The sequence below is a fragment of the Gobius niger genome (assembly GCF_951799975.1).
Source record: "Gobius niger genome assembly, chromosome: 3".
Taxonomy (NCBI): Eukaryota; Metazoa; Chordata; class Actinopteri; order Gobiiformes; family Gobiidae; genus Gobius; species Gobius niger.
The window spans coordinates 1,652,423-1,679,393 of record NC_136854.1 but is presented as its reverse complement, the minus strand read 5'-3'; the positions used below and the strand labels follow the sequence as shown (position 1 = coordinate 1,679,393).

The window sequence follows — 26,971 nt, the reverse complement described above, 5'->3', positions numbered from 1 at the left end:
GGGAGAGGAGCTCCACAGATCTTCTCTGCTGCTCTCACGATGCACTGGAGGCTCCTTCAGCAGGAGGGAGTGTGATGGAGCTGGTCAGGATGCTCTCTATAGTCCCTCTGTAGAAGAACCACACAGTGATGGAGCTGGTCAGGATGCTCTCTATAGTCCCTCTGTAGAAGAACCTCACAGTGATGGAGCTGGTCAGGATGCTCTCTATAGTCCCTCTGTAGAAGAACCACACAGTGATGGAGCTGGTCAGGATGCTCTCTATTGTCCCTCTGTAGAAGTTGCACATAACGGAGGCTGGGACTACGAGACCCTCCACACTACGAGGGAATTGGTAACTTACAAATTAACCACGCGGCAACTGAAGTGACAAGTTTATTGTTTACTTTCACATTTCTCCATCTGCTTTAAAATGTGCAAATAATAAATCCATTTTGCATTAGTCACATATTTAAATCAATGTTATTAATTCATTTATTGAGTGTTTTTTTAATGACAGATGTTGAACTCAGGATTCTGGAACAAAAGGATTTAGAAAAAGACAAAGACAAGAGAGTTTCCCTTCATACGGTTTAGTTATTTTATTTATTTATCTGAAGGAGATTTTCCAACATCTCTAATGATTTACTTTGTTTCATCAATGAACTGGGAAAGGAATGTCAGGAAAAGGTCATGTGACTGAAACTCATCTGTATAACTGAGACTCTGATCCTCAGTCTGACAGAGTCACTGAGGAGCCGTAAGTGCAGAGCCTAAACCCAGGGATCAGGGTGTGAGTGAAGGTGGTTTTGAAGGTGTGGAGGTGGATCAGTTCCTCAGAGGAGACTGTGTAGAAGGACAGAGAGCCAGCAGCACAGTCCACATACACCCCTACTGTCCCAGAGGAGGAGCCGGGCTGAGGGAGGGGGGTTCGTTTGTTTTTATGCCAAACAGAGAAACCACGTTTAGAGCAGATCAGACTCCAGGACTGATCATTGTGTCCAAACCCACTGTCAGCACCTCCTCCTTTCCTCTTGATTCCTCTGTAAGACACTGTTATAGAAACCATTCCTCTCCACTGGACCTCCCAGTAACAGCGCCCAGTCAGACCAGAGTCACACAGAAGCTGAGCCCAGTCCTCAAATCTGTCCTGATGATCTGGATACGGCTGATCTTCACTCACAAGTGTCGCCTTCTTGTTGTTGTCAGACAGTTTGAGGTTCCTCTGAGCTGTGTTTGGATCCAGAGAGAGTTCAGTGAAATCTGAGGGAGAGAAAACACAGCAGCAGTTAGTCCCTGTTCACTCTTTAGAGGAGAACGACATTTATATTGATTTGAAATGGACTGAAAGATTCAAATATAAATCTCAAGAAATACATGATTGATTTAATTGTTGTTTCACTTAAGAATATGTATATAATGTAATATAAGCCACAGTTTGTAACATTTCACCCCGACAATAGAATAAAACAGGAGCTTTAATTATTGTTTCTGTAAAAATGCTTCTGTTCCAAAGGCTTCACAGGATCGTCTGAGTGAAGCTGAGCTAATTTATTTATGTTTCAGTTTAGTTTCTCTTGTGACGTAGCCACACATAACCTGGAATGTTCTGAAGTGACATTTAACAAACATTTTCTTTCGTATAAAAACTTGAATTCTTGTTTGTGTCGCGCTGTCGCAGATAAAGAAACATTAACATTTACATTTAAACTCTTAGAAAGTGGTTTATCAGGAACAAAACACGTCTCAGACTCATGAAGGTGCTTCTTTTCTAAATGTATTTTCCGTTCTAATTCTCAAATGACTTTCTTCAAGTTCAAACGTGTTGAAACAAAGTGACTGTGACGTCGCTCATTAAACACGTCTCTGTGGTTCATGACTCAGAGTTTCAGGTTTAATGAATAGAAGCTCATCGGTAAAGATCTTTCACAGAGTGGAGCACGTCGGGAAATTCATCTGGAGTTTAAAGATGATCCAAAGCTCCTCAGCAGGAGGTCTGATGGAGGGCGGGGCTGTGTGACAGTGGGCGGGGCTGTGTGACAGTGGGCGGGGCTGTGTGACAGTGGGCGGGGCTGTGTAACAGTAGGCGGGCTGTGTGACAGTGGTTCCTTTCTGTCTCGCCCTAGTGTACAAAAATGGACACTTTTCAAACTAATATATAAAAACCTAATTCTTTCATCTTTTTCTTATTTTGTCATGAATCTCAGGAATTACTTCTCATCTTCTCAAAACTCCCAAACATGTGATTTATTTGGGAGTTTTAACCCTTTATTTGCCAGATTCAAAACCAAACCTTTGAAGTTTGCTACAAACAACATAAAAAGCTGATTCTCTTTATAATAATGAAGAGTTCAGAGCTGGGACTGATGTGGTGTTTCGAGCCTTGGACGTGTCAAAGATCAGCAAAAAATGGATTTGAAGCATTTGTAGTTTTTCTGTCGTGGACGATTCTTTATGTCCAGTTTTTCATTATAAAAACATTCATGACTTCCTTTGTCTTTGCTCCCCTGTCGCAGTATAAAAGTCATATATTTGATCATTTCATTTTGCAGAACAAGAGTCAGGTTTGACATTTGTCCTGTATTTCTTCAGTTTGGACCTTGTTCCTGTCGTCCAGATGAATGAAATCATGTTATTTTCCCATTAGGATATAATGGAGCCATGGCAGAACCTGGACTTTTCTCACATCAAACTTCACATTTTAAATCTCACTGTAATACAGGAAAAAAGTCTCATATCTGTGATGTCAGCGTTTCATTTGGAAGAAAATGAGTTGAATTTGACATTTTCACTGCATTTCAGAACTTTCCACTTTTCTAACATTGTAACAGATGCATGTGTTTACAGTCAGTTTATACTGAAGCTGTGGCCCAGGGGAAACTACAGGATTTGTTTGTCTTTATGTTTTATATAAAATATATGAATATTATTTATATTAACAAGTGATTTATCGACAATAATGTTGAGTGTGAAGAAACAGCTCAGTGGGAGCGTCACAATCAGGGGTTAGTTTAGAAGCAGAAAAGTCTCTGTTGAAAACGAGGCCCAGGTTTGTAAACCTGAGGAAACAAGAGAATAAACCCAGACTGCAGCTCTTTGTCCAGGTTATTTTGTGTGTTCAGGTCACTTTCAGCTGATAATTACTATTTATGAACAAAAAATAATTTTAGGCTCCGCCCACCACGCTCTGGTTCTCACATGAACACAGAGTTTACAAACTGTAGAATATGAAACAACACTGACTTTACCAACTGTCAGAAAAAAAGAATTTGATGAAATTCAGTAAAAATGTCAAATTTCACTGATTTTCTTCCAAATGAATGAATTTCACTTCATCTGTGACACAAACACGGCTCTGGAAACAGACAAAGCCTCAGCTCTACAAGTTATTATTACAAATATAATCACACTTTTGTGTTTTTGTGGAACAATTTCTTTCAGCTTTAAGTTTTGAAACTGATTTTAAGTTAAATCCAGAACATTATTACATGTTTGGTAGTTTTGGAAAAGTGTAAAGTAGTTCATGTGATTTATGCAAAAAGTGGAAAAAAAAATATTGAAAATGTCGATGTTATGGCTGTTTTTAGGCGTGTACATTTTTGTACACTAGGGGGCGACAGGGAAATGCAGATCCACCAAATAAAAGACATGAGAGAAAAACAAACACTAGATTCTGAAAATTTGGCTTAAAATAACGTTTTCTGCAGAAATCCACGTCTCAAGCTGCAACACAGACAAAATGTCAGGAAATGGAAAAAATAAATATTTAAAAATGTTCAAACATGTGCACAGGACGACGTATGTTTAGGGCTGGGACCGGTCGTTTTCTTTTGATAAGACGACAATACCTGCTTTTCGGGACCGGGGCCTTAACGGTACTTTTTTCGATACCTGTGTCATTTTAAAGGTAATATATCATGCAAAATCGACTTTTTTGGTGCTTTTAGCCATGTTCTTATGCTATTTCCTTATCAAAAACACCCCCAGAGTGAGTTCTCAGTAATCCTCCTGAATCCTGCTCTCTGAGCAGCTGCTCCTCACTCTCCTGGTGAACGACTGCCCTGCTCAGTTGTGTCGTCACAGCGGAACGGAAGTGCTTGACGTCTGAAATGCAATGTCCAACACAATGATTTTTATTTGTAAAAGAGAGAGAAACAAGAGAGAAACAAAGAAAAGCTGTGAAGATGGAGCTCGTTATAACCTACTCTGGACACACCTGTTCTTATTCTTGTCACAGAGAAAAGTGTGTTTGGTTACGAGGACTTTATTCAACCTTCCTAAAGAAGCAACACAGTCTCACTCCGAAAGCGTCATAAACTGACGAACGGTCACTCGCCTTATGCGTAATATAGAACGCAAAAGGTCCCCGTTTGTGTGTCCCTTGACGCAGTGGGTTTTTCGTTTATTTGAATGAGAGCCCAGGCGCCACTCATTTGACGATATCGGAAAACTCGTATTATAGAACGCGTAGTACAAATTCTGTTTAGCCAACTACAAAACAAACAAAGATGCAAAAATGAATAAAATTACAATAATGCTAAAGAAAAATGCAAAATCACAGTCATACACTCGCTTGAATCCCTCACACAAGCGCATAAAGCACGCAAAACACAAACCAGACGCGCAGAACTACAGTATTATTTGCGTGAATCTGAGGCCAAGCTGTTGTTCATTAAAGCTAAAAAATGAGGGATCCAGAACAAACCAAGCCGGACCCAACCAACTCTCAAAAACTACTCCAGGAAGTTTACAATATCACATTGCATTACAGCAATAATAACAATTTAAAGCCTTTTTCCTACCTTCTGCTGTCTTCATGGGACGAGTACTCCAGTATAAGTCCCACAAGTGTGCAGCCGCCGCGTGTCATGGTCCTGTTTTAATCCATGGCTCGCCGGGTCTTTCCACCGGCTTGTACCCGGCGAAGGTGCGTTCTCTTCGGGCTAGCTTTGAGCTGGAGTCTAATGGAGTCTCGTAACAACGATTCACACTTCCTCTGCTTCAGTCCTTTTGGTGAAAGTGATGCCAAGCGTCCGCAATGATATACATGATATACTTGCCTCTATACAGCCATTTGAGGTGAAAAAATACGCATTTATTGATCATATGTTTGACTAGGCGCCAATATACAGTGACACGATCAGCTGTTTTGATTGACACCTCCGTCAACCAGTGACACGCGTTCAAAACTGTGACGTCACTAAGAAGATGGTCAATCTATATTTTTATTGTATATTTAAGTCATTGAGCAGAAGATTCTGAAAGCACTTTTATAGCATGGATTGGAGGCCTATTTTATTTTATTTTTAGAATTATTATTTTTTATGAATTTTTCCGCAAAAGGTAAACAGAACTGAAGATCCCTAAGTTTCTACACGGACTGGTTTTGGTGTCGCGCCCGTCCCCCCGAGGCTTTAATAAGTTAGAGGTGAGTTGTTTTTAATCGTGTCATTTTACCTACTTAGTTGAACGCTTCAAACGTCTAGGCTCTAAAAACCACTTGCTGTAGGCTGTATGTGAGTATATTTTTGCTGGGATTCATATGGCTGTAGAGTCTTATACCAGCTACTCAGTTTTTTTAGACAGGATTTTATTTTGTGTTTTTAATAATGTAGGAACTGATCCAGTGCTGAGCCTCTAAATTAGGGTGTTAACTGATCAAATCATGATTAAAGCATGTCACAACAAAGTTTAAACCAAGAACCTGACCATCTTTACCAAGGCCCAAAACCATGGGATGCAGGTCATTCCTGTATAGTAGTAGTAGAACTGTTGTCATCTGCTGCAAACATATTATTAGTAATGAATCATTAATTCCTTTCTTTGTGCGAGGACAGACAGACGTCTTTTTGAATTGAGGAGAAGATCGAGGACATGGGATTTGGAGTTTGTCCACTACAAGACCGTATATTCTTCACTCTACTGCATCAGATTGCTCCAGGTTTGTCATTTCCACATCAGTCAGAGGGCTGCACAAGTTTGAACAAATATCTACTTGCAAAGGTATTGTGATTGCAGCAAGATTTTTGTAGTTTCGTTAATACAAAAATGTTGTAATTGTGTCCATGTAAAATAGATTAAATAAGACATGACGTCTTCTATCACTGAAGACACTAAAGTGCGCAGAGGTTTTGTGGCAATCGGCTCTAATTTAAGCTAGGCTTCTTGTCATATATACTGAAGTTGGCTTTGCCAAAGCTATTTTGTAAATGTTTAGTGGTGTTTAGAGGCACTGTTTGAAGGGAGGATATGACAGACCACGCTTGTGTGCACTAGATGAGGAACTGTCTTTTCTTTACCTATGTTGTTAATGATTATTTTGTGTTTGTGTCCCAGAATTATTGATCTGCACCCTGGTATATCCTGGAATAGTCACTTGTGCAGTTTTGATGACATCTCTTGAAGTGTTATGACCATCGAGCACAGCAGGTAAGATCACGTTATACAGAAGAATCAGCCTCTGAATTAGCTGGTGCAGTGTTATGTTTATATGGCAAACCAGAGCGCTCAAAAGCATATCAAGCATATCAGGTTTTCAGCACAGTTCATACACAATTGAGGCTTATCTCACAAACAGACACTCAACTCCACATTTACAGAAGATGGGGGACTGACATCCTGTCTGTGCGTTCTGTCAGAAAATGAAAAGTACGTTATTATCTTCACATGGTCTATAGTTCAGAGTTCATTTGCATGTTTTGAGCCAGCACTTTATGGTGGAAACAACCAGTCATCACCTTAGTTTTCTTGGATGCAGTGAAAGAAAGTCCGCACAACCGCATAATTGGCTTGCAAATTTTAATGTTTACTAACACCAAAACATATACATATGCAAACATCTAACCCCAAAGTAAATATCTAAAAAATCTAATCAAACAAAGGCAGAAGCAGCTACATGAGTATTAGGTTTTTGTCATTTTCTCTTTCAAACAGCAAAGAAAAGTGTGTCATCAAAGTGCCCACATTTACAGAATGTCTTGTGTTTAAACTGAATTAAAAAAATGTTTTCCTCTTCTCATCAGCTTCTACCGGCAAAGAGACTACAACAAATGAGTTTAGTTTATTTATTTTATTTTATTTATTTGACAGGGACATGTACAGGAGCATTAATCAGCATATGAAAAGATGCTTTGTACCAGACTTGAGCTCTTGGAGCTAATTTCCATCTGCAGTCCCTGAGACAGACAAATACAAAACACTACAAAAAGCATAAAAAATACAGTTCACAATATTTACAGACAGTATTTACATTTATATACAAATTTTAAAAAAGTCCATTTTATTAAAAGGAAAACGTGTTCCTCTATAGTCTATACCCCTACCCTTCTCAGATGTCAAATTTAGTTGTTGCTGTTGTTGTTTTCTTTAATGCTGACATGTTTGATTTCCCAGAAAATGTTGTGTCACACTCAAAATCGTTTTAAGTCTTATGCATAATTTTAGTGCAATTGGAAGTTTGTTCCATTCAGAGATAGTTTTAAAAGAAAATGCAGATTGTCCTAATGCTGTTTTTCGTTTCGGTACATTGACCATTGACTGTTGACCTTGTTGTTCTGAACATCTGATCAGATGTTAATTGGACAAACTTTTTTTAGTGGTGGAGGTGCCACATTATTAACAATCTTGAATAGTAATTTTAGATTGGCTGATTTAACTATATATTCAAAATTGAGCATTTTATATTTGGTCAATATTTGACAGTGATGATACTGTCGCGATTTCCTATCTAGAATCCTAAGTGCTAGTTTATAAAGAGATTCTAAAGGTTTAATTGTGGATTTGTTGGCTTGTGACCAGCATGACACACCATAGAGTAAGTGAGGTAATATCATTGCATTGAAGTACGTTATAGCTCCTTGTATTGTCAATGAATTTCTTATAGATTTAAATGTAAACAGATTATATTTTATTGTATGGCATACCTTTTTGATGTGTTTCTTAAAGCTTAGTTTCGAGTCTAAATTGATGCCAAGGTATCTGAACTCATTGACATTATCATTTTTTTTTCCTTTTACTGTAATTAAGGGGTTTGTTTTTTTGTTTGGTTTTGTTGAGAAGAACATTGGCGCAGTTTTACTCACATTCAGTGTTAGACAGGAATCATTCAACCACACAGAAATTTTGTCCATTGCCACAGATAGCTTGGTTGCCACTTGTTCATGGTCCTTCCCATCCGTGTAGATAACGGTGTCGTCAGCAAACATCTGGACATCAACATCATCACACACGGATGGGAGGTCATTTATATATAAACTGAACAATAATGGCCCCAAGATAGATCCCTGTGGCACTCCCATAGTGCACTCTCTCAGTTGGGACACTGCTTCACTTACACGGACACACTGAGAGCGCCCGGCTAAATAGGAGAATGAAGATTATGCATCATTATAAACACACAGCCATAAGGGGCTTCTGAATGGCCCGTTGTCTGAGCCGTCAGCTAGGATTTGTTTGCTATGGAAGAGCCGACCAGGGGCATGAAGCCCCCGACAACAGAGCTCCAGGATCAATCAGGTGCTCAAACCACTCCCTTCCAGAAAGGAGGCCCCTTATGAGAGACCAAAAGGCCAGGTTAGAATCAGAAGGCCGTCCTTCTGTGGACCCACCACCTGTGGGAGGAGCCATAGGGGCACTGGGCAGCTTGTATGGTGGCCCCACGACTCGGCAACGGACAAGTGGAAGAAGATGGATGATAGATAAACATAAGCCACAGCTGGACTGGAAAACTTGGGGGAACAAGAAGTACAGCATCAATGAATGTGTGACGAGAGACTGAAGTTACTGACTGACATTCCTGACTGAAGACTCCAGTCCATTCTGTACCACTTGTTCAAACAAAACTTTCGATTCTAAAAAGCTGAAGCATAGGTTTCAGGAAATGGCAAAAATTGTATGCGTTTTTGTTTCATCACCCAGCTCTAGCAGGAACTGAATTGTAGTGGAGGAAGTTTGAGCTTGGAAATGACAAGAATAAGTCTGATATACGTGCAAGTATTTTAAAATCATGAAGAAGATGGTGTCAGCATTTTGAAAGCAAGTGTTTTAAGTGTTTGAAAGGGATGGAATGCATACAAGTCATTTTAGCGTGTGGGACGTTACTCCTGGTCAGGGTTTTCCTATATAATGTTTTGGTTCAGTCTTGCAGGCACTGGTTTAGACGAAGACTTTCTTGTTTCCAACCTGTTTGTTTTCTTCTTTGATGGGTTCTGGCTGTACATTTACTGTACTAGTTTCTACTCATCAGGTTAGTTACTAAATGTGTACAACATCATTTTATGCTTGGTAATGTTACATTATAACATTATATTAGAAAATAAAAATAACATTTAAAAAAAAAAGTCTTTACTGCTTTGTCTTGGGTCTTTGGGCTGGTCTGTTTAGTCTTCACCAAGAGGCACTTATACAAAATGTCTTGAACAACAACCATATACCATAACAACGATATTAAAAATATATAGAGAATTTTGAAATTGCCAATTTATATCAGTGACAGGATTCATGATCTTATGGTGCAACACTAACAAACTCCATAATGACATTAGTATTTCACTAGTCACCGATCGCTATCGAATCATACAGACTTATAGAACGCTATGTCACCTGAAATGTATTAATAATATCTAAACAGTGCTTGATTTGTAAATTAGTATTTTCAGGAACACTTTTGGTCTGAAGTGATGGATTCGGGGAACAGGCCAAAACATTTGCCGGAACACTCTCATTAAACACCATTATATCAGATAAATCTTTTGCCGGATCCTCCATAATATATCCCAGATCCTTTACCCTGGATCAAAAATCCAGCATAAAGCGTAAGAACTGTTGAAAACATTTTGGATGTGGCCGGAACCTTCTTGATAGAATTGTAGCTAGGAAGTAAGGGTTCGATTCCCACCAGGGACGGGGTCTTTCTGTGAGGAGTTTGCATGTTCTCCCCGTGTCTGCGTAGGTTTCCTCCGGGTACTCCGGTTTATCCTACCACTAAAAACATGTACAGTAGGCCAGGATGAATGACAGTGCACATGGGGGACGAGGGATGGAAATTAGCCCAAGATTATAATCCGTTGTGGCTTGTTTACATGCATTGGACCCATGTATGTTCATTAACATGCACTGTCCCATCAAATAAACCAATCAATAAATTATACTTATTTTATGTGATCCAAAACAACGTATAGTTAGGTTCTTTATGTATTTATTTACTTTTTTTTGTTCATCAATTAGCTTTAAGCCTCCCGTGGGAGGTGTTCCAGGCATGTCCTAGTGGGACAAGGCCTCGTGGAAGACCCAGGGCACGCTGGTGGGACTATGTCTCCGAGCTGGCCTGGTGTGGCCTCGGGGTCAGAACAGCTGGAGGAGGTGTGTGTGGATCGGGAAGTTTGGGCATCTCTGCTGAGACTGCTGCCCCCACGACCCGGCCCCGGGTAAAGCGGAAGAAAATGGATGGATGTATGGATGGAGCTTTAAGCCCTGGCCACTTTTCAGGAACAAAATTACATTTTTGGTTAAAAAAGACATACTAGCTCAGGACATATCAGAGAAACAACATACTATTAATCATAAAATGATGAACATGAAAGACACCAATGCTATTTTCCTTGTATTGCAAATCATGGACATAAATATTTGAGAAAAATTTAAATCTCAAGAGGTTGAAGCGTATCCACTACTTTCCCTTGCTTCAATCAAGAGCGTCAGGAAGAAAGTCTGGTTTCTCTTCAAAACGCAAAACAAGTAGAATCAGACTTCCAGCCGTGGCTGTGTGTTTATAATGATGCATAATCTTCATTCGTTGTCGTCTCTTTGCCGGTAGAAGCTGGTGAGAAGAGGAAAACATTTTTTTAATTCAGTTTAAACACAAGACATTCTGTAAATGTGGGCACTTTGATAACACACTTTTCTTTGCTGTTTGAAAGAGAAAATGACAAAAACCTAATACTCATGTAGCTGCTTCTGCCTTTGTTTGATTAGTTTTTTTAGATATTTACTTTAAGGTTAGATGTTTGCATATGTATATGTTTTGGTGTTAGTAAACATTAAAATTTGCAAGCCAATTATGCGGTTGTGCGGACTTTCTTTCACTGCATCCAAGAAAACTAAGGTGATGACTGGTTGTTTCCACCATAAAGTCCTGGCTCAAAACATGCAAATGAACTCTGAACTATAGACCATGTGAAGATAATAATGTACTTTCCATTTTCTGACAGAACGCACAGACAGGATGTCAGTCCCCCGTCTTCTGTAAATGTGGAGTTGAGTGTCTGTTTGTGAGATAAGCCTCAGTTGTGTATGAACTGTGCTGAAAACCAGATATGCTTGATATGCTTTTGAGCGCTCTGGTTTGCCATTTAAACATAACACTGCACCAGCTAATTCAGAGGCTGATTCTTCTGTATAACGTGATCTTACCTGCTGTGCTCGATGGTCATAACACTTCAAGAGATGTCATCAAAACTGCACAAGTGACTATTCCAGGATATACCAGGGTGCAGATCAATAATTCTGGGACACAAACACAAAATGATCATTAAGAACATAGGTAAAGAAAAGACAGTTCCTCATCTAGTGCACACAAGCGTGGTCTGTCATATCCTCCCTTCAAACAGTGCCTCTAAACACCACTAAACATTTACAAAATAGCTTTGGCAAAGCCAACTTCAGTATATATGACAAGAAGCCTAGCTTAAATTAGAGCCGATTGCCACAAAACCTCTGCGCACTTTAGTGTCTTCAGTGATAGAAGACGTCATGTCTTATTTAATCTATTTTACATGGACACAATTACAACATTTTTGTATTAACGAAACTACAAAAATCTTGCTGCAATCACAATACCTTTGCAAGTAGATATTTGTTCAAACTTGTGCAGCCCTCTGACTGATGTGGAAATGACAAACCTGGAGCAATCTGATGCAGTAGAGTGAAGAATCTACGGTCTTGTAGTGGACAAACTCCAAATCCCATGTCCTCGATCTTCTCCTCAATTCAAAAAGACGTCTGTCTGTCCTCGCACAAAGAAAGGAATTAATGATTCATTACTAATAATATGTTTGCAGCACATGACAACAGTTCTACTACTACTATACAGGAATGACCTGCATCCCATGGTTTTGGGCCTTGGTAAAGATGGTCAGGTTCTTGGTTTAAACTTTGTTGTGACATGCTTTAATCATGATTTGATCAGTTAACACCCTAATTTAGAGGCTCAGCACTGGATCAGTTCCTACATTATTAAAAACACAAAATAAAATCCTGTCTAAAAAAACTGAGTAGCTGGTATAAGACTCTACAGCCATATGAATCCCAGCAAAAATATACTCACATACAGCCTACAGCAAGTGGTTTCTAGAGCCTAGACGTTCCTAGCGTTCAACTAAGTAGGTAAAATGACACGATTATAAACAACTCACCTCTAACTTATTAAAGCCTCGGGGGGACGGGCGCGACACCAAAACCAGTCCGTGTAGAAACTTAGGGATCTTCAGTTCTGTTTACCTTTTGCGGAAAAATTCATAAAAAATAATAATTCTAAAAATAAAATAAAATAGGCCTCCAATCCATGCTATAAAAGTGCTTTCAGAATCTTCTGCTCAATGACTTAAATATACAATAAAAATATAGATTGACCATCTTCTTAGTGACGTCACAGTTTTGAACGCGTGTCACTGGTTGACGGAGGTGTCAATCAAAACAGCTGATCGTGTCACTGTATATTGGCGCCTAGTCAAACATATGATCAATAAATGCGTATTTTTTCACCTCAAATGGCTGTATAGAGGCAAGTATATCATGTATATCATTGCGGACGCTTGGCATCACTTTCACCAAAAGGACTGAAGCAGAGGAAGTGTGAATCGTTGTTACGAGACTCCATTAGACTCCAGCTCAAAGCTAGCCCGAAGAGAACGCACCTTCGCCGGGTACAAGCCGGTGGAAAGACCCGGCGAGCCATGGATTAAAACAGGACCATGACACGCGGCGGCTGCACACTTGTGGGACTTATACTGGAGTACTCGTCCCATGAAGACAGCAGAAGGTAGGAAAAAGGCTTTAAATTGTTATTATTGCTGTAATGCAATGTGATATTGTAAACTTCCTGGAGTAGTTTTTGAGAGTTGGTTGGGTCCGGCTTGGTTTGTTCTGGATCCCTCATTTTTTAGCTTTAATGAACAACAGCTTGGCCTCAGATTCACGCAAATAATACTGTAGTTCTGCGCGTCTGGTTTGTGTTTTGCGTGCTTTATGCGCTTGTGTGAGGGATTCAAGCGAGTGTATGACTGTGATTTTGCATTTTTCTTTAGCATTATTGTAATTTTATTCATTTTTGCATCTTTGTTTGTTTTGTAGTTGGCTAAACAGAATTTGTACTACGCGTTCTATACTACGAGTTTTCCGATATCGTCAAATGAGTGGCGCCTGGGCTCTAACGAAAAACCCACTGCGTCAAGGGAGACACAAACGGGGACCTTTTGCGTTCTATATTACGCATAAGGCGAGTGACCGTTCGTCAGTTTATGACGCTTTCGGAGTGAGACTGTGTTGAAAGAAGAGGCCACTTGTCAGAAGTTTTTTTTTCTCTCCGGAATTCAGCGACTTTCACCAAAATATTGTTTTTCTGTGACTGTCTCTGATGGATGTTTGATGAACCTTCGCCAGAATCAAAGTGGATTCACTTTTATAACCAACGCGAGTCCCATAATGTAAACAGCGATGGACCAGAGTGGTGAGTCAGTCCAAACGCGGGTTAGCTTGTGTGTGTTAGCATGTGTGTTAGCGTGTGTGTTAGCGTGTGTGTTAGCATGTGTGTTAGCTTGTGTGTTAGCTTGTGTGTTAGCGTGTGTGTTAGCGTGTGTGTTAACATGTGTGTTAGCTTGTGTGTTAGCGTGTGTGTTAGCGTGTGTGTTAGCATGTGTGTTAGCTTGTGTGTTAGTGTGTGTGTTAGCATGTGTGTGTTAGCCATTTATGAAGCTGTGTTGCAGATGTCAACTCCGTATAACTGCATCGTGAAGCAATTTCACTTATTGCTGTTTATTTATATTACGGTAAAGTTGTATGTGCGGAGAGAGGGGGCGGGGCTAACTGAATCGAAGCGCTGTGTCTTCCGGGTTCGAAAAATACCTCCAGAAAATACTTATATTTATCACAAAAATGAGTGCTCCATAGTGGTAGAGGTACAATATATCATATACATGCCTATACTTAACTTTGGAATGGCTAAAATAGCAGGATATATATATCCTTTAATGTCAGTGATTTATAGAGCCCTGACACACAATACCATCCATGAGTTTCATTATTTTTAGTTTTTTTTTTTTACCTTTTTGACATAAAAATACAATTTGCATAATAATTTGGAACGCAGTGTATTGATTTGAAATGGACTGAAAGATTCAAAGATATAAATATCAATAAATACATGATCGATTTAATTATTTTTTCACTTAAGAATACAAGTAAATGAAGAAACTGCACATTTTTAAGCTACAGTTTGTAACATTTCACCCCGACAATAGAATCAAACAGGAGCATTAATTATTGACACATAACTTGGAATGTTCTGAAGTGACATTACAGAAATATTTTCTTTCGTATTAAAACTTGAATTCTTGTTTGTGTCGCAGATAAAGAAACATAATGAACATTTACATTTTAAACTCTTAGAAAGTGGTTTATCAGGAACAAAATAGAGAATAAACTAAAATGACTTTCTTCAAGTTCAAACGTGTTGAAACAAAGTGACTGGATCAAAGTTTCTGACTTGGCTCATTAAAGGTATACAGGAGGATTTTCCCGAATTTTAGGAAAGAACCGCCCTCTCCACTTTTAAAAAAAAAGCTCTACCTGCCTCCGAGGAGGAAGAATCTCCCAAAAACACTCTGGTCTTGTTTCTCTCTTCTGAAGCCTTTCTCTTCTTCTCATACACTTCGAAGACACTTTTTCTCTTGCCCCTCTGCCATTTTCAAACGACTTGGTGCGTTCTGCAGCAGCAATGAACGGCTAACAGCGTAACTCACATAGGCTTGAAAGTGCGAATGTGCAGAAATTAACAAGGGGCGAGCGCGCACGACGGCCTTACGTAGGCATATCACCAGAATGATTGACAATTAGGAGGACCAATCGTCTTGATGATCAACCCGGAAATAGAACATCCTCCGCTATACCTTTAAACACGTCTCTGTGGTTCATGACTCAGAGTTTCAGGTTTGAATTAAAAGGAAGTTAGTTGGTGAAGCTCGTTGGACTCAACAGGATCACCTTTAAACTCTAGATTAATTTACCCCAAAATGCTCCAAAGGAGGTCTGATGATGGGCGGGGCTGAATACATCGCAGTTAATTAATTATATTTCAGTTTCATAATCATAGTTCTGTTATTTTGGGCTATGGGCGTTTGCAAAGTGCTTTAATTTATTCTGAATTAATGGTAAATAAGTTCATATCAGGCGGTGTAACAAGTGCAGCTGCACGTTTTTAACCATACGCCGCTTGTATGCAAGAATATAATGAAAATCAACATGAAAGTATTTTAAGTATTCAGAATACAGTACTCTGGACAAACTAATGGAATACATTATTAAATACATTTAAGGAAAGTATTCAGTATCTGTAACTAAATACAGTTTTAAAGTATTCTCCCAAACACTGTCCGTTTCCCAGAATGCTTTGTGTGAACGTTATACTCACACTTACTGACTCCTGGTTTTAACCACTCAGCTCCAGCAGGATCCAGTCTGAGGAAACACACTTCAGTTAAACAGGGCATGCAGATGATGTCACACAGGAACAACTAAACAGCCTCACAGTTACAGGGTCGTTGTGTCGCCCTGGAATCAGGGACCTGTTTTAAACTGATCGTTACAAATAAACAGTGAAGCCCAGCTCAATACTAAAGTATGGTGAGGTACACTTTGTCCTTTTCATGGCATTGATCCTTTATGTGGTTTCTTTATCATTATCATATTATAAGATGATGCTATGTGGTCCCTGGATGTGAATCTGAGGCAAAAAGAAGAAACTGGCCGTTTCTCAATACTCAAGAATACAAGTATGTTCTCGTGTGCTCGGCAAGTATGCACTTGCTGAGTACACGAGAAGTATGGACTTAGGGAGAACGGGAGAACGCATAACAGTTAGACGTATTGGAACAGTGCTCGTGTACTCGGGGCTTTCAACCAGCTGAGCTGTCACTTTAACCTGCGTGCGTTTAACTCCTCGGGAGAACGGCAAGAGGAGAAAAAACATATTTTGCGGTATATGTATGTGTAGCATATATATATACAATATATATATATATAAAAACATACTAAATGAACATGTTAATTTTGTATTTTCTACTATATTTTTAGAGACTTCAAACAATCAAGTTAAGCTATTTCTAATAGAAGCACAAACCTTACAATAGCCTTATTATTGCAAATGTGCTTTGCACTAAATGTGTAGTTTGGTTCTGGGCTTTATCCTCCCGCTGATGCTGCTGCCCTCTCAGCCTGTGGAAGCTTAAGCCATGGCAGGACACCGACAATATCACCATCAAAATTAAGTCTGTGCAATATTAACACTGTAATATTCACATGGGCACACCAAGGAAGAATTAAAAAAGAAAAAAAAGGTGATGCCATTCGGTTCATGAAGAAATGTAAATGTAATATCCAATTTAGAGCGAACTCAGAGAAAACTTCACACTGATGTTAATGGAACAAAACCCTTTGTAATGATTGTAAACAAAGATATTACTCAAACATTGTTCATAAAATAATTACCTGAACAACATTCAGCCACATTTCAAGGTATAATGAAACCGCATTTGATCAAACATACATTTTATTGATTCATAGATGATAATACAGTTATTGCAGAGGAACAGGCGTAAATGTGTCAGTTCTGCTCATGTTATTTGTCTTCAGAAACATCTGCAGATTCAGACGGCGTCCTGTCGGAAGTCTCAGATATACGTATGAGGAGCTGGTCTCCATGTCCTGCTGAGCACCTTGAGCTGGAGCCGTTTACCCGGACTCCACTGCAGCCTGTACAAACCCCTGTACACCACTGCTGACGATCGCCACAAAAAAAGCCTACTGCATGGCAGGGCCAAGGCACAATAAAGGAAGCAAATTACTTTGTGGCTCACATCCCTTTCACACCTTTTTTATTCAAGTAAAGTGTAATAATTCACTTTATAGTCAATTATAAAAGAGGTGAATGAAAATGAAATGTGAAATAGGAACCAGCCTGTGCCAAGTGGATTTAAATTCTGGATGATCATATGATAAGATGCTACTTTCAGTCACTACAATGTGATTGTAATCCGCGTAAGCGTGCGGAGCAGTGGCGTGGACAGAGGTCCAGTGGAATCTGGTGGTTACAACCACAGGTCAGAGCGCTGCTGGTGCATCCACCAGCAGCAAGTGGCCCCTGCAATAACAATAACATTAGACACAAATCAAAAAGTGTTTTGTGATACAGACCAATAAACGCTTCTAAGTTCAAAAGGCACGTTGTTGATGGAGCAGCTTCCTGCCTACGGCACAGTTTCTATTTAAAATATATAAAGAATAAACATTCATTGTAGTAATGAACCAAGTACTTTCAGCACGACGCCTCAGGTAACTGTAACCTTTTAACCTACACCTGAACAGAGCACATTTTCTCCAGTTTGGCTTTACCCAAATCTAAAACTTTCTTGAAAAAAGCACCAAAATAGCAACAAAAACAAGCATGAAAACGCAACAAAAAGTGATCAAATAAAGTCACAAAAGAGCCACAAAAGAGTAACAAAAAAGCGGAGACGGTGCAACAAAAAAGTCAATCACAACAAGGTGATAAGTGCAGAAAAAAAGGGTGAAACCTCAACACAAAAGGGGACGAAAACACAATAAAAAAGCCACAGTTTTGTAGGTCTCAGCTTTTCAATGAGGCGTTACTCTGGCCAATAGGCTGTGGGATAAAGTCCAGAACTTTTAGATTTGGGTAAAACTGAACGGCAAAAAATGCGCTTGTTAAGGTGGTAAGAGGTTAAAAACACATTAATAGAATGTTCATCTAATGTTATGTTAATAAGAACCTCCCGGAAATGCTTTAACGTTACATTTTGATCAAATAAAGTTCCTTGAACCTGAAAACATTTATCTACAGTTTAAGTTCACAAGGCAACGGTAGTCGCGCTGAAAATGGTCCTTATATTAGAACACATCTCCATCACTGCTCTGTGAAAAGGAAACAATAAGCATACAGTATAATACAGGCTGTCATTAATAAAAGGCATCTTCAGTTTTCTATTGTACATAAACATGTAGCATTTCTCCCTGACTTCAACATAACAATCTTTATCATGACCATTATAATAATCTACTCTCAAATGTTCGATTTTGTTTTGAAAGCCTACGAAAAGTGTAAATCAGCCTTGTGGCTATAATCTGACATGTTTACTTTTGTTTCAATGCAGATGCTGTGCATTGTCCCCCATTACCTTTTCGGTGTTGAAGTAACCTATCTTACATTTTTTCTTCATTTTTATTTAACTACAGATGATAATCTATTCATTAAACGTTTGAAAAAACATATGAAGAGAAATAAGATATAATGAAAGAAATTTGTCGAGTGTTTACTAATTTTGAGTACCTTACTTCACATACTGTATTAGCCAACATATTACCAGCAATATTAATACGTAGTCAACAACAGTCACAAACAAACTATTTGTCTCAAGTTTTCATGAGTTTAACTACAATAGGGCCGGAGAAAACCAGCGGAGCTTCGTGGAACCTTTAGCTGAGTTTGAGCTCACTCCGCTCGGACATAACTCACAGCGCGGGCCGCTGAATTCCCCAAAGACGCTAGATCGTATATTTACTTCATATATTAGCTAAACTATTACCATTAACATAAATACGCAGTCAACAACAGTTACAAAACAAACATTTCGTCTCAAGTTTTCACAAGTTTAACTACAACAAGGCTGGAGAAAACCAGCGAAGCTTCGTGGAACTTGTAGCTGAGTTTGAGCTCGGTCCGCTCGGCTACAGCTCAGAGCGCGGGTCGCTGAATTCCTCAAAGACGCTAGATCGGATTTTTACAAGGATTCAACCGGTAAACTGACAAGCGGGTTTACCTTACAAGTAGACATTTCTCGCCTCAAATCGCCTTAAAAGTGAATTTTAGTCGAGAGAATAGAAAAGCAACATTAAACTTACCGCATGCACCTTAGCCGCTGAGTTTAATGGCAGCGCTGCTGTTCTGCTGCTGCTGCCGCGAAGGCTTCTGGGATACGGTCCAGACCGAGAATGCAGCGAGTCTGCTCTGATGCAGACTCGGTAAATGGGGCGGGGCGAGAACAACATCCGGGGATTTGACCGTTCTCGGCCTGATGCGAACTTTGAATTGGAACAGTACTCGGGCCGGCTCCGATGACGTTTCACGAGTGCACGAGCACACAAGCATGGACAAGAACGCATATTGAGAAACGGCCACTGAATCTGAGTTAGCATTTAGCTCAGACGACACTTTTGTATCTGAAGTAAAATCTGTAATGCTCTGGACAGACATTAATGTTTTCTACGGAAACCTAAATCTAGACAACAGCAGATTAAACATCTGGATTGATCAGAATTTGCGATGTTTGAGGCTAATGCTAACAGACTGAAGAGTCTCCCGGACGAGCCGACTTGTTAACTGTTCACATACGTGAAAATAGAGCATTGCTTCTCCTTTTTATTTTAAGATCACCAAAACATGAGCTAATGTAACTGAGACAGATGCATAAAGAATCCAAATGGACTAAAAAATCCTGTTTCTTACATTATAATGTTTCATGGTGAATGAGAGTAAAAATGTCCTGTAATAACTGTGTAATAACTGTGTAATAACTGTCCTGACCTGAGAGTGGAGAGTGAGCAGTGGGGCTCCTCCTGTAGAGCAGTCAGGAGCTTTACTCCTGTGTCTCCTGGATGGTTGAAGCTGAGGTCCAGGTCTGTCAGATGGGAGGGGTTGGACCTCAGAGCTGAGGCCAGAGCAGCACAGCCTTCCTCTGAGATCAGACACCCTGACAGTCTGAACACACAGGGTTAAACAGAGTCATAGAAATGATAAACTCACAGAGATGAAGAGTAAACCCTCTGACCTGAGCTGCTCCAGTTTACAGTGAGGACTCTTCAGTCCAACAGACAACATCTTCAGCCCTGAGTCCTTCAGGTCGTTCTTACTGAGGTCCAGGACTGTCAGACTAGAGGAGCTGAGGACTGAGGACAGAGCTTCACAGCTGCTCTCTGACAGGTTACAGTCGCTCAGTCTGGAGGAGACGTAACATTTACAATAAGACACAAAGTTACACAAACACAAAATATAAACTGGATTCAAAGAGGCTGTTTTTACAGGTGTTTAAATCTAAACAGAAAGAGAAGCTTCTAAATTTCAAATTGACTAAGTAACATTTTGTACTTGCCACTGAATGTAATGTTTTTACTGCCGGGCTGTTGCTGTTGTGACATCACTCACATACCCTCTATAACCTCAAACACATCCTGAACAATATTTTACATCTCGTTGGTTAGAAAATGCCACATTGATCTAACATGTCCAGTGGTTTCCTTCCTGGGGCTCAGGAGGAACATGAGGAGCGTCTCATATGCTCCAGCAGCAGAACAGCCACTGGAGAAGATTCAAAGACTATTCAAAGATGTGCAAGTGGCTCAAAGCACAACTTCAGCAAGTTCTAAATTCACTTTGTTTCTATTTAGAACTTGTTGTTCTGACTGTGAACTTTAGGAGCAGAGACGATCTTTTAAAAGAGACAGAACATGAGGCGCTTCAACCAATGAAGAGCAAGGACACACTTGCCCCGTCCACCTCCTCCTCTGATTGGTCCCTGTTCAGTCACTCTTATGGTCATGCTCTTTGTCACTTCCTGAAACACTGAAGACGATGGTCACACAGGAGTTATTTCAGCTCCTGTTCAGGCTGTTTTTGATGAAGGAACAACTTTGTCACATGTTTAACTAGAGCTGCACAATTTGGATAAAAAAATAATTGTGATTTTCCAGACCGATATTGTGAATCGATATGTGGTTTTAATATTTTATATATCGCCTGTGTTTAATTTTCATGTGTCTGAGCACAAACTTCTAAACTGCTGTTAAACATCACGGTGCTCAGTTATTACATTTCAGCTTCATCAGCAACAAGATACAAATCTGCAAAAGCAAAGAGACAAGAGTCTGAAGAGAGAACATACTTAGTTCTAATCATTCTCACATTAACATAGCACTCTCTTCCTTCCTGTTCAGTGACATAAATACAATCTCTGAATCAAAAGCTACAAAACGTTGTTTGTTTTAAGAAAATCCGCCTCATATTTACATGAAAAACCTGCAGTGAAGATGTTCCAGTTGGACGAGGCTAAATACAGTGATACGAGCGTACGGTGATGAACGGAGGAGTTTGTCTGTTTTGAACCACCTCGACCTGCTCCCTGAGGAAATGATGATTCTGTGACTCAGTCCGACTCTCAGGTCGTGAGACTTTGTTTGTTTCGTGATAATAGTTTGCAGTTCGCTCTGCCCGAGACACAGGTGGAGTTTGTTTACAGCGACTGCAGAGACAAACATGATTCTTCTGAAGACACTTTTCATTGACCAACAGCCAAAGGCAGCGAGGCTCCATCATTCTGATTGGAGAACACGTCTGTCACTCAAACTGTGAAGGACAAGGCCTAAAAAAACAAACCCTCAGCCCTTGAGGTCACGTTACAGCAGCAGCTCAAACCTCAGTTTCAATGTGATGAAGGAAAATCCTGCAGCTCCAGGTTTAAAGCTCTAAAAGTGTTTTTACTGCCTTTGACTGGAATCAACTTTATAAAACATTGTTCAGATACAAAACTGAGGTCTAAACATTAAACAGTATATTTTCCTGAGGCAGCACAGTTCCTGTAAAGTAATCTCATGAAAACAAATGATTTACTTTGTCTTAAAGAAAAAACTGACACTGGGATATTTTTTATCATGTCTTAAAACATTACAGAACAATAAGAAGAACTGTGTACATGTATTTAACAAATAATTAACATTAATTTAAAAAGAAAGATAAACCCTCTGACCTGAGCTGCTCCAGTTTACAGTGAGGACTCTTCAGTCCAACAGACAACATCTTCAGCCCTGAGTCCTTCAGGTCGTTGTTACTGAGGTCCAGGACTGTCAGACTAGAGGAGCTGAGGACTGAGGACAGAGCTTCACAGCTGCTCTCTGACAGGTTACAGCTGCTCAGTCTGGAGAGAACACACTGTTTTAGGTGAAGTTTAGAAGGTTCATACTTACATAGACCTCACTCACAGAGCTTTGTTGGAGGCTTTGACCACTGGCAGCAGCCTCAGCAGAGCCTCCTCTGAAGCACAGTATTTCTTCAGCTCAAACTGCTCCAGAGCTTCTTCTGATGACAGTAAGATGAAGGCCAGAGCTGACCACTGAGCAGGAGACAGTCCACCTTTAGACAGACGTCCTGAGCTCAGGTGCTGTTGGACCTGCTCCACCAGAGAACCATCATTCAGCTCATTCAGACAGTGGAGCAGGTTGATGCTTCTCTCTGCAGACACTTCCTCACTCAGCTTCTGCTTGATGTACTCAGCTGTTTTCTGATTGGTCTGGGAGCTACTTCCTGTCTGTGTCAGCAGACCTTGGAGAAGGCTCTGATTGGTCGGCAGTGAAAGACCCAGGAGGAAGCGCAGGAACAAGTCCAGGTGTCCGTTTGGACTCTGTAAGGCCTGGTCCACAGCCGTCTGGTAGAACTCTAATGGAGTGCCACAAAAAATTAAGAACCTGGAAGATCTAGACATCTCATCCACAATCGGGTTGATATCTGTTCTGAAGAAGGTCTGATGGACGTGAAGAGCAGCCAGAAACTCCTGCACACTCAGATGGATGAAGCAGTAGACCTTGTCCTGGTACAGGCCTGGCTCTTCTCTAAAGACCTGTGTGAAGACTCCGGAGTACACTGAGGCGGCTGCAGCGTCCAGCCCACACTCGCTCAGGTCACTCTCGTAGAAGATCAGGTTTCCTTTCTGCAGCTGCTCAAAGGCCAGTTTTCCCAGAGACTGCACCATCTTCCTGGTCTCTGGACTCCAGTGTGGGTCTGTCTCAGATCCTCCTTCATACTTGATGTTCTTGACTTTGGCCTGAACCACCAGGAAGTGGATGTACATCTGAGTCAGGGTCTTGGGCAGCTCTGCTCTCTCTCTGGTCTTCAGCACATGCTCCAGGACTGTGGAGAGGATCCAGCAGAAGACTGGCATGAAGCACATGATGTGGAGGCTTCGGGACGTCTTGATGTGGGAGATGATTGTTTTGGCCTTCTTCTTCTTGAACCTGTTCCTGAAGTACAGCTCCTTCTGTGGGTCGCTGAACCCTCGCACCTCTGTCACCATGGAGACGCACTCAGCAGGGATCTGATTGGCTGCCGCGGGGCGTGTGGTTATCCAGAGGCGAGCGGAGGGAAGCAGGCTCCCCCTGATGAGGTTCACCAGCAGCTCCTTCACTGAGGTGCTCTCTGTGGGCTCCGTCAGGATCCGGGTCCGGCTAAAGTCCAGAGGAAGTCTGCACTCGTCCAGACCGTCCAAGATGAAGAGCAGCTGCAGGTCTTCAAAGCTGCTCACTTCTTCTGTTCCTCTAAAGAAGTGATGGAGCAGCTGCACCAGGCTGAAGCTCCTGCCCTTCAGCACATTGAGTGCTCTGAAAGTGAAGGGGAACAGCAGCTGGACGTCCTGGTGGGCTTTGCCTTCAGCCCAGTCCAGACTGAACTTCTGAGTGAGCAGTGTTTTCCCGATGCCAGCCACTCCCTTTGTCAGCACTGTTCTGACGGGCGCCCCTGTGTCCGCGGGGCCTTTAAACATGTCTTCACATGTGATGGCCGTCTCTGCTCCGCCTGCTTTCCTGGAGGCTGTTTCCATGTGTCTGACCTCATGTTCCTGGTTGACCTCTGAGGCCCCTCCCTCTGTGATGTAGAGCTCTGTGTAGATCTGCTGCAGGAGGGCGGGGCTTCCTGCTTTAGCCACGCCCTCAAACACACACTGACACTTCTGCTGCAGGTCACGCTTCAGTTTACGCCGAAGAACTCCAGAACATCTCCCTGAATGAAGACACAGACAGAGCCTGAGTCTCAGAGAAGATCAAATGACTGAGTGAAATGGACCTACTGCTCCACAGACGCTCAGCCAGCTCCTTCTGCTGCCTCCTCCTCAGGAAGTTCACAGTGATCTTCAGAAAAGCCTCTCCATCCTCATCAGGCTCTAAGCATTCTGGGTGATCTGTGCTCAGAACCTTATGGAGCTTCTTCAGCTCCTTCTGGACAAAGGTGAAGATGTCCTCCTCCAGAAGCTGCACAGACACATTAGAAACAACACAAATGCAGTCAGTGTCAGATCTGTGTGAAACAAGTCCATTAATCTGAACATCTCCAAACTTCAGTGAAGGACACACCTTAAATATGGAGTCCAGCTGAGTGTGATGTTGCTGAGCTCTGAGCTCTGGAGCCTGCTCCACTCTGTGACAGAGACACAACAAACACCTCAGGATTCAGCTCTTTCTCTCACACTTTCAGAACCTCATTAAACCACTGTCTGTCCTTGTGTTTAAACAAACTCAATCTTACAGATCTGAGGAGAAGTTCAGTGGGCTCATCATGGACCAGTCGCTCCTGAGGGACTCACAGACGGGGCCTGGTTCAGATGGAGGCTGTTTCTGGAGGATCCTGAGACAAACAAGAAGTGAAACGCATGAAAGCTTCCTTGATGTTGTGGCTCCATCACAAAAACAATATAATCTGTTCAATTAAACGAAACCTACTGTTAAGTCTAGTACTTTTTTATTTTTGTTGAGTTGAGATGTTGTACTGGGATCCCACAGGGAGAAGTCCTCTCACTGCGTCTATTTACTGTTACACATCAGACTTTAATATATCTGAGCGAGTAGACTAAAGTTGGTACATTTTCAAAGACTTATATTTGATTTCAAAAGCCACTTTATAAAAGTTCAAAGGTTACTTTAAAATGCTGCGTCACTGAATTTACTCAAACAGAAACCTCGCAAATTATTCCTGATGACTCTAATTCTTGAACCCAAACTGTAAAATGTCATTAACATAAAGTGGTGTCGAAGTGAGTGTGACTTACTGTGAACCATGTTTTCTTTTAAAATTAATCCAACGATCATTGGAGTGATCACTTCTCACTGACACTGGGTCGATCCCAGGAGCAGATCTGTGAACACAAGAGAGACTTTAGAGCCGACTCTGATGTAACAAACAGAGCTAGAGCCGAGGTTATTATGTTAGGTCCTCAAAACCAAAACAAAAATGAGAAAGTCTTTGTCTCAGCAGATGATCTCCCTGGATAATGTTAGCACATCGACAAGCTCTATAGTAAAGAAAACCTCGGAGTTCTGTTTGACCAAGACCTCACTTTTAAAACACATATAAACCAGGCTTGTAAAACAGCAACCATTCACCTGTGCAACATTGCTAAAATACGAAACATCTGATCTAATAGTGACACAGAAAAACGTATTCATGCATTTGTTTCTTCAAGGCTGGAATACTGCAACTGCGAAACTGTCTATTATTGGCTATAAGAACTTCACATCATTACTAGAAGACCTAACTGATCCCAAATTAACAAATAAACATGAATAAACCTATTTGGAGAACATAGTGGCGCAAGTCTGACTTCCTTGATGTTGTGGCTCCATCACAAAAAATATATAATCTGTTCAATTAAAGTAAATCTACTGTTAAGTCTTGTACTTTTTTATTTTTGTTGAGTTTTATTTATTTATTTGATAGGGACAATGCATATTGATGAACAGTTGCACATGAGCACTGTAAATATGCCAGATTATAGCAGGGATGCTAGTTTCCATCTGTAGTCCCCAGGCAGGCAGCAGTTGAGACGTTGCTGTACTGGGGTCTCACAGGGAGAAGTCCTCTCACTGCTTCTATTTACTGTTACACATCAGACTAATATAGTAGACTCAGTGGAATTCTGAGGTAAATTTTAAGAGATTTATATTTGATTTCAAAAGCCACTTAATAAAGAGTTCAAAGGTTACTTTAAAATGCTGCGTCACTGAAGTTACTCAAACAGAGACCTCACAATTTATTCCTGATGACTCTGATGTCGCATTCACAACCCCCTCTTGATCCGAAACAGGGCCCGTTTGCGCAGATAGCCCGGTTCGTTTGAGGTGTTGTGGACGTGCAAACGGGCTCTGTTCTGGAACAAAGAAACGAACCCTGGCCCGGCTGAAAACGTGGGACTCGGTGCGGTTCAAACGAACTCTGTGGTGGATCTTTTGGGTTATGAACGTAACTGAGTCAGAGAGTGGAAAAAAACCAGGAAGAGAAAGTTGTAGGACGTTGTGCGTCTGTTACAACCAAAACAAACGAGTCACGCAAAGACAGAACAGAGCGGAGACAATTACGACATTCATTACGGAATGTAAATGAAAACGCATGTGCAGACACGTGAGAGCTAACAGTTAATGCAACATTTACACCTGAAGCCATGACTCGTAAATATGAGACAGAAACACTGACATGAGCAGCACCAGAGGCTGGAGAGCAAAGCCCTGATCAGATCATGTTTAGTCCTCGCTCCACGTCTCTTTCTCTCAGACAGTCGTCATTAGTAGTTTTCGTTGTCTCTGCCCGGAGCCTTCGCAGTTGTCATGTGAAGAAAAAATATCTCCGGGGGCCGCCAGTCCTGGTTTAGTCCTGGTTTAGTCCTGGTTTAGTCCTGGTTTAGTCCCGGTTTTGCCTCGTCTAGCATGATCTCATCTCATCTCATGATCATTGTTGACGCATTTATCTCCCATTTCGTCCGTAAACAGATCGGTGTGTTCTCAGCGTAGTTAGAGTCACTATTATATTAAAACGTGCGGAAAGAAAAACCAACACAGTCACAGTCTGATCCCGCTCCATTTTGTATACAAAACACGGAACAGGAAGTGGAGTTTAATCGAC

General features: G+C 40.9%; 2 protein-coding genes across 2 annotated transcripts in view; both read right to left on the bottom strand.

The window, feature by feature from the left end:
• Positions 1 to 25,469, bottom strand: part of LOC306960557 (NACHT, LRR and PYD domains-containing protein 3-like) — a gene marked incomplete at both ends in the record, with an annotated part of 243,675 nt that extends 218,206 nt beyond the window's left edge. Inside the window, 3 exons of the mRNA XM_079552991.1 lie at positions 24,605 to 24,703; positions 25,125 to 25,211; positions 25,459 to 25,469. Of these exons, the coding sequence (XP_079409117.1) occupies positions 24,605 to 24,703; positions 25,125 to 25,211; positions 25,459 to 25,469 (197 nt within the window). The remainder of the gene's footprint in view (positions 1 to 24,604; positions 24,704 to 25,124; positions 25,212 to 25,458) is intronic.
• LOC306960411 (protein NLRC3-like) lies at positions 710 to 24,010 on the bottom strand (the record flags this gene model as incomplete). The annotated part of the gene is made up of 6 exons (XM_079552843.1): positions 22,294 to 24,010; positions 22,062 to 22,229; positions 20,091 to 20,258; positions 19,847 to 20,020; positions 15,659 to 15,705; positions 710 to 1,239 (listed from the first exon to the last, which is right to left on the bottom strand). The coding sequence occupies exons 1-6, from the start codon at positions 23,901 to 23,903 to the stop codon at positions 710 to 712; spliced, it is 2,697 nt and encodes an 898-aa protein (XP_079408969.1). The 5' UTR covers positions 23,904 to 24,010.
• Positions 25,470 to 26,971: the final 1,502 nt, after the last annotated feature.